Here is a 14,871-nt window from a genome sequence, read left to right on the forward strand (position 1 = left end):
CAAAACTTGTGAATGTCTCCTCTGTTTGTCTTAACTAATCTTTTCTCTTGTTCTTTGCTTTCTCTACTTTGGTATTTATTTCTGAGGTATGAAACACATGGGTCAGGAACAGAGAGAATTGCTATGAAGAAAATGAGGGACGCAAACCCACAATGACAAGTAAAAATTTGTCATTATAAAATAATGAAAAAATAATAACATGAATATATACTATCTAAGCAAATACATTGAATTAGCTAAAACAAACAAACAAACACACCTATAAAATATCTCCTCTGTCTGGTGGATGGGCCAACTAGTGCTCATAATTCTCCATCTTGAAATGTTAAGCTCTCTTATTAAAAGCCAATTACATAAAGCCAATATATGTTATTTATAGGTGCTATTTCAGCAAAGCCACTATGAATGGCACGTGTGTTATAAATTTCAAAAGCAATCATTTTATGTTTCTCATAACAAGGTGGACAATTTAAAAACACATGGCATTGTGGCTGTTCTGTGTAGCAAAAGTCAGGTGGTGAAAAAAAAACAGCCATGGAGAAGGTACATAATATAATTGATATTCAAGGGCAGTTTCTTTGGCTTGATTCATCTAAACCATTGTTTTACTTTCCCACTCTTGAAAGGAAATCTAGAAACAACAGAAAACATATTTAAAATTTTAAAAATAATATTGTTTCAAGGCCAAAAATGCATCAGTTTACATTGTTGATTGAAATCAATGTATGCTTCTTCTTGTGAAAGAAAAAAAATGTAATTTCTCTTAAAATTAATGCAAAATTTTAAGAAGGCACTAATTTGAAACTTGCCTGGCTATCATTACTGTTAATGATTTATAAAATGCACATGCAAAATCAAAGCTGTGATCAAAAACCTAGGGATGTGTTTCCCAAAACATGGTACATCAAGCATCTGATTCAAAATCACCTAGAGTGTTCATTAAAATGCATAGTTGAGGTCCAGATCTCAGACCTAAGGAATCAAAATATCTGGGTGGATGAATCTGCCTTTTAACTTCTGATTGTCCTTAGGCACACTAATGTTTAAGAATTACTAACACAGAAATTAGTAGAGTAACCATTCCATCTCATTTCCTGCAGAGTCTACTGAAATTTGTATGTGCCTAATATACTCACTTGCACTTGAAATTTTCAGGAGTTATGTCATGCTGGTGAGGATACTGGGAATCCCAACGCTGACATGGAATTCCATTCCAAATAGTATTGATGGTGCCCCGGTAACCTTCTCCTTGACCATGAATGCATTCAGTTGTTTCCATAGGGACATCTGTGTTATTCATAGTACTGTGAGCTATTGGGAAAAAGAAATACTAAACTTAAGTAAAATCTTTTAATCTGTCATCTACCCCTTAGTTTTAATTTGCACATATATTACTAGGGTTTTCTGTCACAGGTTTTTATAAAAATTGAGTAGAATAAAAAATTCAAGTTATCATTATTGCTATCTCACTCAACCTAAAGGAATGAGTTAACATGGTGGACTCAACTGTAGGATTTCTCTGCTCATGAAATAGAATATTCTGTCTTGGCTTTATTTAGACTAGTTTGAAAGAGCATCATATAATAGCACTTAAATTTCCTGGATCTGTCTACTCATTCATTAATATTAGATATAACATATTTCTATTTATTAATATTTTTAAAACGTTTTTAAGTCAGTTTTCTTACCTTAGAAATTGAAAAACATCTATAAGTAATATAGTGACCATGTAGGGAGGTTAAAAACCACTATATTGGGGCACCTGGGTTAAACATCTTTCTTTGGCTCAGGTCACCATCTCAGGGTCCTGGGATGGAGCCCCATGTCAGGCTCCCTACTCAGCGGGAAGTCTGTTTCTCCCTCTACTAATTTATTTAAAAAAATAAATAAATAATAAAAAGCACTATGCTGCAAGTTTGGCCATAAAAAAATAAGAAAGGGAAAAATTAGTCTAGAGAAGTTATTTTTTAAATCAATTTATAATGATTATGATCTCCATTCCAATTTTCTTTTCATTCCAACACTAAATGGTATATTTTTGAAAAATTCTTTAAAGGTGTTTTACTTCCATGTGTCACTATAGCTAATATATGCTTAATAGACACTATTTTTTTTCTTTTTAAGATTTTTAATTTATTTATTTGGAAGAGAGAGAGCACACCGGGAGGGGCAGAGGAAGAAGCAGGCTCCCCACTGAGCAAGGAGCCTGATGTGGGACTCGATTAGAGGACCCAGGGATCATAACCTGAGCGGAAGGCAGACACTTAACTGACTGAGCCACCCAGGTGTCCCTAGACAGTATTTCTGAAATGACTATACAATTAATCCTAAAATTGGTTTGTTTAAATACATATAAAAGTCAGTAATTATATTAACCATGGTTTTCCTCCAGTATGATAAATATATTCTAAGCTGTATGTTAATTTTGTAATCAATTCATTATCATTAAAAGAAATTAGTTGTTCCTAGGCAGATTTATTTCATTTTTTTCCTAGTCCAAATACAGTTCTTACCACATTTCATGCAGATCATAAAAATCTCCTTAACAAAGTAAAAAAAAAAAAAGTACAAACTTAAAATTTTACTACAACTTGGATTTTTTCTTTTGTCTTTAATATTTTTTCAAACAAAATGTAACTGAAAACTTTCTAGAGCAACTAAAATTCAACTAAAATGTATTTATTTCTGGAGCACCTGGGTGGCTCAGTCGGTTAAGCATCCAGCTCTTGATTTTGGCTCAGGTCATGATTTCAGGGTCATGGGATTGAGCCCCACATGGGACTTCCTGTGCAGCAGGGAGTCTGCTTGAGATTTTCTCTCTCCCTCTCCCTCTGCCCCTCCCTCCGCTCACATGCATGAGTGCACACTCTCTCTCTCTCTCTAAAATAGGTAAGTCTTTAAAATGAATGAATGAACAAACAAGTCAATAAATAAATAAATTTCTTACAAATAATTACTCTTTATAGGGCTTAATGTTTTATTTCACTGAGTTCCATGCAAACTAAGTAGAACTTAAGTTTGGAGTTATTCTATGAAACTCAGAGAAAAAGGAGGAAGATTAATTAATGACCATGTCAACCACTGGAATATGTTGTATAAACAGATTTCCATAAATTGTCCTTAAAATAACTTTTCTTCAGTTCCTTTTAAAATATGTTTTTATTTCTTATGTATCTACTGCAGGGAATGAAAATTTGGCTCAGAAATACCTTAAATTAAAAGGAACTTCAAATGGAGATAAGCAAAATATCCAGAGATTGACCCACAAAGTAGTCATTGAGAGTTGATTTCTGAGAATTAATATATACTGATATTGGTTACATACATCAATTCAAGAAGAACAAAATTCATTGGCTTGGAAGAAATGACTTGTATAGAAAAAGTTAGTGCTAGTTAATCAAGTCCTTTATGATTTTAATATTAAAGTTTTTAGATGAGGGGCACCTGGATGGCTCATTTGGTTAACCCTCTGCCTTTGGCTCAGGTCATGATCCCAGGGTCCTGGGATAGAGCCCAACATTGGGCTCCCTGCTCAGCGGGGAGCCTGCTCTCCCTCTCCCTCTGCACCCCCCCTTGCTCGTGCTCTCTCTTTCTCTCTCTCAAATAAATAAATACAATCTTTAGAAAAAATAAAAAGTTTTTAGATGAAATAGAAAATAAGATGGATTTTATAGGTCCTCAGGAACTATATTTTATCAAAACAAATGCCACCAAGCTACCACATTTCTGTTGATTTGAGTTAATTGTTAAATGATTTGAGGATACAGTTGTGTGGGGGGGGGCATCTTTAAAAGGTGATAACTTTAAAACAGTTAAAAAGTCAAGCTTGTACTAACATATTTCATATCTAGTTACAAAACTATGATGTAAAAAAGACAAAAACAAGTGTCTCCAGGAACTTATTCATTACCTCAACATTTTAAGAAGAAAAGGGTTCGTTTTTTTGTTTTTGTTTTTGTTTTTTTTAAAGAGAAGCAAGGACCCCAAAATGGGACTCAATCCCAAGACCCTGGGATCAGGACCCGAGCCAAAAGCAGACATTTGACCGACTGAGTCACCCAAGCGCCCCAGAAGAAAAGTATTTATTCCCCCACTTCTTGGGCACAAGTTTCTGGGAAGCACACTGAGTTAGATTTAGAACCCAGACGAGGGGAGGAAGGTCAGAGTTAGGGCAGCCAGAGCAAAAGCACTTCCATTAATCTTCTTAGGGACTTCATTGTCTGTCTTGGGTAGTTCGACCATCTTACTTCCCTATGTATTTGTGTGTGGTTTTATTTGTTTATTACTGAACTATTTTTCTCAAGTATTACTGTGACGTTGTGAACATGTAATTGAAAAACTCAGTCTTGATGAGTTTCAAGGTCGATTGGTACAGCCTTTGGCTAGATATGCATCCATTACCTCTCACTAAGAAAATAGCAAGAGGCTGAACCCATCAGAGACTAACATGCTCTGCTGCTTGGACACTATAATGTCAATATAAGAATATAAGATTAAAAATCAGATTATCATTTCTAGAATGTGTTATTAGACTAAAGTAATTGGATTTTCAAGTAATTATTTTAATAAATACCTTTATTAAAGTGACATTTTGTAGAAATAACCCATGACAATTAAAATTTGAAACACAGAGCCTTAAACTCAAAACAATTTAATTTACTTTTTTTAATAAAAGAGAGATAATTAAACAAATATTATCATAATTCATGAAGAAATCACTACCTATTAAATTCAGTGAGCAACCACATGTTCATCAGAAAATTTTAAGAGGAATCATAAAATTTTAAGGCTAGCAGAAAATGAAAATTTTCCTAATTTGAGGGAAAAGTTTTCAAATTTTAGGAGTATCTGTGAAAAGAAATATCTATGTTACAAAATCCTAAGTAAAAAAACAGAACAGAACAAAAAAACCCACTTGAATAAAAATATTGAGAAAAATATTTCACTGTTGATTCATCCACTAAAATTCCAGTGTCAAGTTCGGAGACCTAATTGTTGGTTCTAACTTTGAACCTCAACTGCAGAGATTCCCAAAAAGATTTAATAAAACATTTTTTTACTGTTAAAAGTAGCAGTCATAAAATCCTCCTTTGAACAATTTTGTTGAACAGTTTTTTTTCTAAACTTTCATTAGTATAATTTAAAATCTTTGATATAAATTTAAGGAATCATTAAATATTTACTTAAAGACGGTGTAAATTAAAATGAGTAAATAAAAAACATAAGTTTGGATTTGTTTTTAATAATTTAGATTATTTAACAGATTCTAATCTTTTGATGGGAACTCAAACTTTTGTTATTACAAAAATTACACAATGCAAAGAATTACCGCACATTATTAAAAATAGAGCATAGTACAAAATAAATACAACTTTTCATTAGACCTTGCTATAGACCGCAAATTCATATGTTGAAATCCTGATCACAAATGTGATGGTATTAGAATGTGGGGCTTTTAGTGTATGATTAGATTATAAGGGCAGATCTTTCATGAACGGGATCAGTGCCTGTATAAAAAAGACACCACAGAGCTCCTTCACCCCTTCCAGCACATGGGGTATCTTCTGGCACCTTGATCTTTGATTTCCCAGCCCCCAGAACTGTCAGAAATAAATGTCTATTGTTTAGAAGCCAGCCAGGCTATGGTATTCTGTTACAGCAGCCTAAGGCAGGCCTCAACAAAATATTAAAAAAAAAACTATTCTTTTTTTAACTTTTATTTTAATAAAAATCCATAATTTTGAAATATATAACCTCGAACAGCTTGATGGTTTTATTTATTCTTATGTTTTAATTCAGTGGAAATATTCCTTATGATTTTAAATATGAACTAGCTGTATTGAGATAATATTTTTCATTAACTAAAACGTGCCCTCTGAACTCAGTGTGTCTGTATTTTTCCCATTTGACATTCAGCTGCTAGAAGTGACCTCATAAACAAAAACTACATGATTTCTGGTGGCAATGTATAGAATAAAATGAAACCTCATGCATATTATTCGAATACATATTATCTGATGAGGACCATGTGAATGATTTTTCATAGACCATCTACCTGTGGTGAAAATGTTTCATCTTTCTTGCCTACATACGTAGTTCCTACTCAAACAAGATGAGTAATTCTTGAATTGCAATAAAATAGACTCCTTCATCTGTCCTACTGTATAAATAGCAAAACTTCGTGCAAAAACAAAACAAATGTTTCATGCCAATTGATTTGGGAAAGCTATTAAATTTGGGGAAAGGTATCCCTTTGGACTTAAAACTTTAATATGGGACCTGAATAAGGGAAGATTTTGAAGTGTCCAGTGGCCAACAAACGTGTAAAAAAGCACAGAAACATCTCTAAATATCGGCTGATTTTGATCAAGTTTAGCCAAAGCAACATGTGTATATCTTCATATATACAAACATTTTTGCACTATGTCTACCAAGCACACTGAAAATACTAGAATCTCACAAATAAGAGACTTCCTCACAAATAAAACATTTGTTGAAGAGTTTTAGTAGTGGCTACCCTTTGGAGCAAATGGAAAATAGTTATATGATCCTTAGTGGCCTATGAGTGAAGAAGCGTTTTTCTTTGACGACTGACACAAAATTTTCTATTCGGAAATGCTTTACAAAGAACATGTGCTACTGACATTTTTCACTGTCCTTTTACAACATAATCAAATACCATGGGTGTCTCTTGGAACATTCATTTCACTTTGCTGGTATGGATGTGTTGTGATGTTGGCTATAATATCTGGTCATGAACTTCGAGATTTGAATAGATTTTTTGAGAAAATAAACATTAACTGTTATGTAATCCTTGAGATGAACATCTTGCCACCCAACAGAAAAAACACTAGAACAAGATGACTAATAATAAATCTAATCCATTTTCTCTGTGAAAGGCTAGCAAAAGTTTTGCTGAGACACCACACGGCCCTGATGGAGGTCTGTGAAAGGCAACTGGAAAATATGAGTGCACATGTATGTACAGAGAGTCATGCCCAGAGCTCCATTACCTTTACATGAACAATGACTAAATTCTTACATTTACACTCCCCTTTCTCCCTCCCCATCCTGAATCTAAATTTCATGGTGGTGGTAAACCATTGTTGTTCTTTTGCCTATATCTAGAAGCAAGTTGTTCCATAAGCCATTGGACAATTACCTGCTTATTCCTTGGAACACTTCAGCCTAACCCAATATATTCCCACTTCAGCTACTGAAGAGCAACTGAAACATAGGGTTTACTTTATGATGGTCCCTGGAGATTGAAAACAGTGTGTAAAGCTATTCTCCCATCAGTGGACTTGTGTTCTTTGAGCCACAAATGGCAAGATCAGGCTCAATGAAAATTTAAAGAGCTTCTTGTTTTAAAATTGACATGGGAAAGTAGTATAAAGACCTCCAAAGTACAAACCTCAAATTGCTTGCACGTTTGCTTTCTATGTGAACCTAGAATTCCTATCTAAAACTTTTCCTTGGACTTTATGCAAGACTTTTCTGGTATAAAATGCTCGAGAGACAAGACTTTCATGAAAGGTCTTCAATTTTATACTCTTATTCCTTGGAAGATGACTTGAAAAAGACCTCCAAATATAAGATCTCTCCCTTGAGAAAGGGTACTGATGGTATTTTTTTTTCCTGACTCAGGATATAATGAGATTTTATGTCTATGAATCTCTGTTCTAACCTTGGATGAAATAATAAAATACAGAGAAATAAAGGCTTTCTTTAAGAAAGAAAATAATTTGATAAAATTCTTTCCCCAACATATAAACACAGGTTACATAGTCTCTTAAAATGACACCAATGTACATTGGTTATTGGAAGGAAGAATTCTTTTATTTATTTACCAATGTCAACATGCCTGTATTAGTCTGCTTGGACCACCATAACAAAATACCATAGACTCGGTGGCTTAAACAACAGAAATGTATTTCTCACAATTCTGGAGGCTGAAAAGGCCAAGATCAAGGAGCCAGCCAATTTGGTTTCCAGTGAGACCTGTCTTCCTGGCTAGCAGATGGTCAACTTCTTGCCATGTCCTCATATGGAGGAGAGAGAAAGATCTCTGTCTTACTCTACTTATAAGGCTACTCATCCCAGCAAATTAGCATCACATGTTTATGACTTCATTTAACCTTAATTATCTCATAAAAGCCCTATTCCAAATATAGTCACATTGGGAAATAAAGGCTTTAAATTATGAATTTGTATATGTGTTGGGGGGGTTGCATGGTTCACTCTATAACAATAGTTTGAATAGAAAGCTATCAAAGATCAGCCTAGGTCACATTTCTAAAATGGAGAGTTGTTTTACAGGTATAAAGTTTCAGTTGTTAGATGAGTAAATTCTAGAGAACTAGAGATCTGTATAACATAGTACCTATAGTTAACAATACTACATTATATATGCAAAAGAATGAAACTTGACCACTCTCTCACACCATACACAAAGATAAACTCCAAATGGATGAAAGACCTCGATGTGAGAGAGGAATCCATCAAAATCATAAAGGAGAACATAGGCTGCAACCTCTTTGACATCAGCCACAGCAACTTTTTTCATGACACATCTCCAGAGGCAAGAGAAACAAAAGAAAAAATGAACTTGTGGGACTTCATCAAGATAAAAAGCTTCTGCACATCCAAGGAAACAGTCAGAAAAACTAAGAGGCAGCCCACGGAATGGGAGAAGATATTTGCAAATGACTCTACAGATAAAGGACTGGTACCCAAGGTCTACAAAGAACTTCTCAAACTCAATACACGAGAAACAAATAATCAAATTAAAAAAATGGGCAGAAGATATGAACAGACACTTTTCCAATGAAGACATACAAATGGCTAACAGACACATGAAAAAATGTTCAAAATCATTAGCCATCAGGGAAATTCAAATCAAAACCACACTGAGATACCACCTTACGCCAGTTAGAATGGCAAAGATAGACAAGGCAGGAAACAACGAATGCTGGAGAGGATGTGGAGAAAGGGGATCCCTCTTACACTGTTGGTGGGAATGCAAGTTTGTACAGCCACTCTGGAAAACAGTGTGGAGGTCCCTTAAAAAGTTAAAAATTGAGCTACCCTAAGATCCAGCCATTGCACTACTGGGTATTTACCCCAAAGATAGAGATGTAGTGAAGAGAAGGGCCATATGTACCCCAATGTTCATAGCAGCATTGTGCACGATAGCTAAATTGTGGAAGGAGCCGAGATCCCCTTCAACAGATGACTGGATTAAGAAGATGTGGTCCATATATACAATGGAATATTACTCAGCCATCAGAAAGAACGATTACCCAACATTTGCAGCAACATGGATGGGACTGGAGGAGATTATGCTAAGTGAAATAAGTCAAGCAGAGAAAGACAATTATCATATGGTTTCACTCATTTATGGAAAATAAGAAATAGCAGGAAGATCGGTAGGAGAAGGAAGGGAAGAATGATGGGGGGGTAAACAGAAGGGGGAATGAACCATGAAAGACTATGGAGTCTGGAAAACAAACTGAGGGCTTCAGAGGGGTGAGGGGTGGGGGGTGGGGATAGGCCGGTGATGGGTATTAAGGAGGACACATATAGCATTGAGCGCTGGGTGTTATACGCAAATAATGAATCATGGAACACTACATCAGAAACTAAGGATGTACTCTATGGTGACTAACATAACATAGTAAAAAATTATTATAAAAAAATAAAACCTTTAAACTATCTCAAAAAAAACACAATACTACATTATATACTAAAAAAATGTCGAGAGTAGATCTCAAGTTAAGTGTTCTTACACATACATAAAAAAAGTGGAGGGCAGGCAGGAGGAAACTTTTGGAAGTGATAGATATGTTTATTACCTTGATTATGGAGATGGTTTCATGGGTATACGAGTATGTTCAAACCCATCAAATTGTATACATTAAATATGTGCAGGTTATATCAACTACACCACAGTAGGCTGTTAAAAATTAATAAAATGGTTATGAACACTTACGTATCTAGAACTTAAAAAAGAAGAAAGAAGAGAAAAATAAGGTAAAACGTGCTGAAACTTGTCTAATTTTTGGTAAAGAAAAAAATCATCAAGACAATGAGCAACTTGGGGCACCTGGGTGGCTCAGTCAGTTAAGCATCTGCCTTTGGCTGAGGTCATGAATCCAGAGTCCTGGCATGGAAGCCCGCATTGGACTCCTTGCTCAGCAGGAAACCTGCTTCTCCCTCTGCCTCTGCCTGCTGCTCCCCCTGCTTGTATTCTCTCTCTCTCTCTCTCCCTCTCACTAGCTCTCTCTGTGTGTCAAATAAATAAAATCTTAAAAAAAAAAAGACAACTGGCAAAAAATGAACAAAAGTAGCTCAGGGAAGCATGAAACCTTAGGATGAGTTGAGATGATAGGAAAAAGTCTTCCTGGGTGGCAATGTGTGAGAAAAGCTAAGTTGTCACATGAAAATCTAGAACCACAGGAAAAAATCCAGGAGATACACACACACACACACACACACACACACGCACACAAAAAACTACCATTGTGTAGGAATAACATTCATTCATTCAACAAATATTTTTTAAATCCCTGTCATGTCCAAGGCAATGCAGTGACATAAAAAGAGACATGATCTTTGCTCTGTTGGAATTTAAAAATTTTGATAGAGCTATTGATCAAATAATTTCAAAAACAAATGTAAAGACCAGACTCTAAGAAGTACTTAGAAGGAGAAGTTTATGGTGGTATAAATATATAATAAGAAATTTGACCAAGTCAGGGAAATCAAATGAAGAAATAATAACTGAGGAGATAGTAACTGAGTTGAAATTTGAGCAATGAGTAGCTGTCAACTGGGTAAGGAAGGAAGAAAAAAATTATCAAGGCAGAGGCGATGGCAGGGGTAAAGGAACTGTAAATGAGAATATGGAAATTATGAAGTACAAGCAAGCTATTCTGGCTAGAATAGACAGCATGGGAGGAAATGTGGTAGTAGAGGAGGTTGGAGATATGGGTAGGGAAGTAGAAGATGGTTTTGTTTTGTCTTTGGAAATCATCGAAGGGTTTTTACCTGGGGTGTGTGTGTATGTGTGTGTGGTGTGGTGTGCTAGGGATGAGAAATGATATACTCAGATTTTTATATCATTCTGTTTGCAATGTGAAGAAGGGATTGAAGGGAAAAACTAGTAAATATGGATTCAACTCCTATTTAAATATTCAAGACAAAAATAACACTCTCTTGGATAAAGGAGACAGTGAGGGAGTGAAATGGCCAGATTTGAGAGGTGCATAGAAGATAAAATGGACAGGTCTTAGTGATGGACCCAATGTGAGGAGTGAAGGAAAGAGCATGTCTAGGATTATTCAAGGTTTTTTGATGTTAAATGTAATGGTGGCACCAGTCATACAAAAGAAAAAAAAGCAGATTAGACCATCCTACAGGATAAAAGAAAAATATCAGAAAGAGGTGATAGATGATAGAAATCTCCAACTGGGTGAGTCGCCGGGGGTGAGAGGTGGAAAACAACTAGAGCAGGCAACAGGTATATGCCAGTTAATGTATATTCGAATGGGACCACACCCATTTTTCTGAAAAATATAGTTACTTTTCATTTTAAATATATTGTATTTATTAGCATCAAATGAGATCACTATTTTTAATGAATTAATCTTTTTTAATTTATATTTTAACTTCCAATACAGTAAATATTGATTTATATAGCCCACATACACAATTTGGGGTTCTCAATAATGGTAGAGTGTAAAAATATCTTCAGTCCAAGAAGTTTGTGAACAACTGATTTAAATAATCAATAAGATTTTCTATGAACATCAACCAAAAGACAGCTTTTCAATTGCCAAAGAACTATTTTCACTTCAGAAGAATATAATTACTCCCAACAAATAGTATTACTTCTCTCTGAAAGGCAGTGAACTAATCAATGGAACAAACTATTATTCAGAATATAAAGTGATTATAGAGGAAAATCATAAGAAAATCAGTACTTCATTCAGATACTATACAGGACTTCCAATCTTGTTATATATTTGCAATGTCTTAAAATTCCATATACCCAGATATCTGTTAAAAGTTATATAGCCAGGTAGACCCAGACGTGGATGGTGCAGAGCAAGGTCATTCTGTGGAGCACATGTGAAAGATGGTTGTGGAATTTTTAAGAGAGAAGGTCCATAAAGACACTCCCACCCACTAGCTCCTTCAGGCCAGCATTTCAGAGTTCATTCCCATCCAGTTCTGCTCACTCAACTCACACTTTCTCAGGATAACTTGGTGAAATGACTCCCTCTATGGGACTCAGTGAGCCTACCTCAAAATGGAGATGATTGACTTGACCCAAAACTCTGAATCAGAGTGACACTGGCCCCTGAGACAATCGATTGCCTTCTACATGCTCCTGTTCCCTGAGGAAGAAGCCTGGTAGAGGAGGATGAAGACAGAATAGGAGCCAGAAATAGGATGACATTCAGGGGTAGGGCACAGAATTCTCTCAGGAGCAATGGGAATGCCTGGACCCTGCTCAGAGGGACTTGTACAGCGATGCGATATTGCAGAACAGTAGGAACCTGATCTCTCTGGGTGAAGATAACTAACTTCCAGAAGATGGGATCTGCCCTTGGGTATCTGCATTTTCCCTCTGTGCCTCTAGGGAGCCCCTGCACTGATTGAGATAGAAACCCTATTGACTCAGAAAGGAAAGCTTCATAATGCAGCATTTGAACTTGAAACTTTACCTTTCTTCAGATGGTCTGTTTACTTCATTCTACATCGGGGTGGTTCCAGAGCTTAAATATGCTAAAAACTTATGGCAAGTTTAAAACATCCAATTCCCTCTTTTCTACCCCTGTGCTTTTGATTCAGTAATTGTTAGAAGAGAACTGGATATGTGCATATTATACTGTTCCCGATGTATTCAGAAGGAGGCAATCTGTTCATAAAATTTTGAAACCGCGTTTTGGCTTTCTTAACGGATAATTGTCAAATAAAATTGTAATATATCTTTAAAAAGGTACATAGCCAGAATATTTGTGAGCGGTTGCCATTTGGGTAGAAATCTCCTTCTGAGGAATGTGGTGTGAAGGATAACTGAGAAGGCCTGTCCCGGAGCACCGTGGCTGACATTCACTTTCAGTGATGCACTCACTGTAGGATTAAAAGGTTGAAAGTAAAGCGACAGGAACAAATCTGTGGTTCATCCAGCTATTTAACAAATAAAAGGAACAGAGTGCAGGATTCAAAACCTTGGCTCTGAAAGGTGTCAATATGCCAATGTCAAGGCAATGTCGGCTTTTTCTTTACTAGGTCGAGCCAATGCTCCGAAATTTCCATTTTATCATAAGCCTTGGAGTGTTTTGTTCACTTCTACATCCCCAGAATCTAGGAAAGTGTTTGATGTATTAAGAGCTAGTCAGTAGATATGTATTGAATAAACCCTATCGAAAAGGGGCTGCCAATTTTCCTTGTGTTTTCTGTACACTCCCTGGAATTGCTGCTCTGCAAAAGTTTTGGCTGTCACTATTTACTTAACGATATTGCATGAGCTTCAGAAAAGACAAAATTTAGATGTGCTCTGAGTACAGACATCAAGCACCTATACCTTGACATAAGAAGAAGTAAACTTTCTTACCTTTCTCCGCAAAGTTACATCCCTCTCAAATATGCATCACCTATTCAATAAGTTAGAAAATATTTAAGACTGTCCTCTTTCTCTATCTCGCTTCCCGCTACATCCGATTTGTCATTATATATTGGACACCCAACTTCTTTGATATTGTTCACATCCTTCTTTGCCTTGTTAGTCTCACTGCTTGCTGCATTAATTCACATGACTGAGTTAATGCAGCCTGTTCAAATTAGCCCTTCTCAGACCCACCTGCCTCCTTTCTCAGCCCTCTGCACACCAATTACTGGGAATGTATAGTAATTCTTCGGGTTCAGTGGTCTTCGGCTGGTGGTGGTGTTTTTGGTTTTGCTTTTGTTTTTTGTTCCTGTTACTAAAAGAATTTTGAAAAAGTATTTATATTCTCTCGCATGTTTTTAAGTTGACATCTACATTTTTTATGGCAAGCTTAAATAGCTGCAAAAGATGTGATTTCTAGCATATGTTAACTACTGACATTTTGAAACCAAAATTTTTATATCACACTTTTAAATTGATAATGGACTCTAAATGATGGAGTGATTTGATACCTACCTGTTCCTGCTTAAGTGTACATTATCAAGCTCTTTTTCTTCTTGAATCATTTTTTTCCATTCCACTTTAGACATGGAATGCTATTTGAATTTAATTATTTTATGTTGGAGAGGCTTTTATCCTTCACCCCATCATACTTTTCTGAAAGATTTTTATATTTCAAAATTAATTATTTAAATCTCTTGTGACTACAGAATTCTAAGAGATAAATACACATATATACCACACACATATATACACACAAATGCATGTATATATTCTGGATAGAGTTATGTAATTATTAATAGTACATAAATAATTTTTATACCCCAGGACAATGGACTGCATTAAAATTCAGGAAGGATTGGCAGTTTGCCTTTGTTCAGTAAAGTAGTAAAGGGAAATTGTGAATGGGAAGGAAAGATTTTGAACTTAACTAACTCCTTAGGAACACATGCACCTCAAGCAGAAGATTTGGGACAAGAATTCATATGGAAGTAAAGGAGCTAGAATGTGAACCTCGAGGAGTCCAAGACGGCGGAGGAGCAGGAGGCTTAAATTTCATCTGGTCCCAGGAATGCAGCTAGATAGCTATCAGACCATTCTGAACACCTACAAACTCAACTGGAGAATGAAGAAAAGAATAGCAGCAAATCTAAGAACAGAATAGCCACCACTTTCTGCAAGGAACCCAGTTTAAA

General features: G+C 35.7%; 1 protein-coding gene across 9 annotated transcripts in view; it reads right to left on the reverse strand.

Annotated features, from left to right (window-relative positions):
- Nucleotides 1-14,871, reverse strand: part of HGF (hepatocyte growth factor) — a 94,982-nt gene that overhangs the window by 35,598 nt on the left and 44,513 nt on the right. For all 9 annotated transcript variants that reach the window (XR_004627351.1, XM_034667101.1, XM_034667111.1 and 6 more), the window contains one exon: nt 1,137-1,311. Coding sequence is in view for 8 of the 9 variants with exons in the window: in XM_034667101.1 (XP_034522992.1) it covers nt 1,137-1,311 (175 nt within the window). In the remaining variant the exon portion in view is untranslated. The remainder of the gene's footprint in view (nt 1-1,136; nt 1,312-14,871) is intronic.

This window comes from Ailuropoda melanoleuca, chromosome 1 (genome assembly GCF_002007445.2).
Source record: "Ailuropoda melanoleuca isolate Jingjing chromosome 1, ASM200744v2, whole genome shotgun sequence".
NCBI lineage: Eukaryota > Metazoa > Chordata > Mammalia > Carnivora > Ursidae > Ailuropoda > Ailuropoda melanoleuca.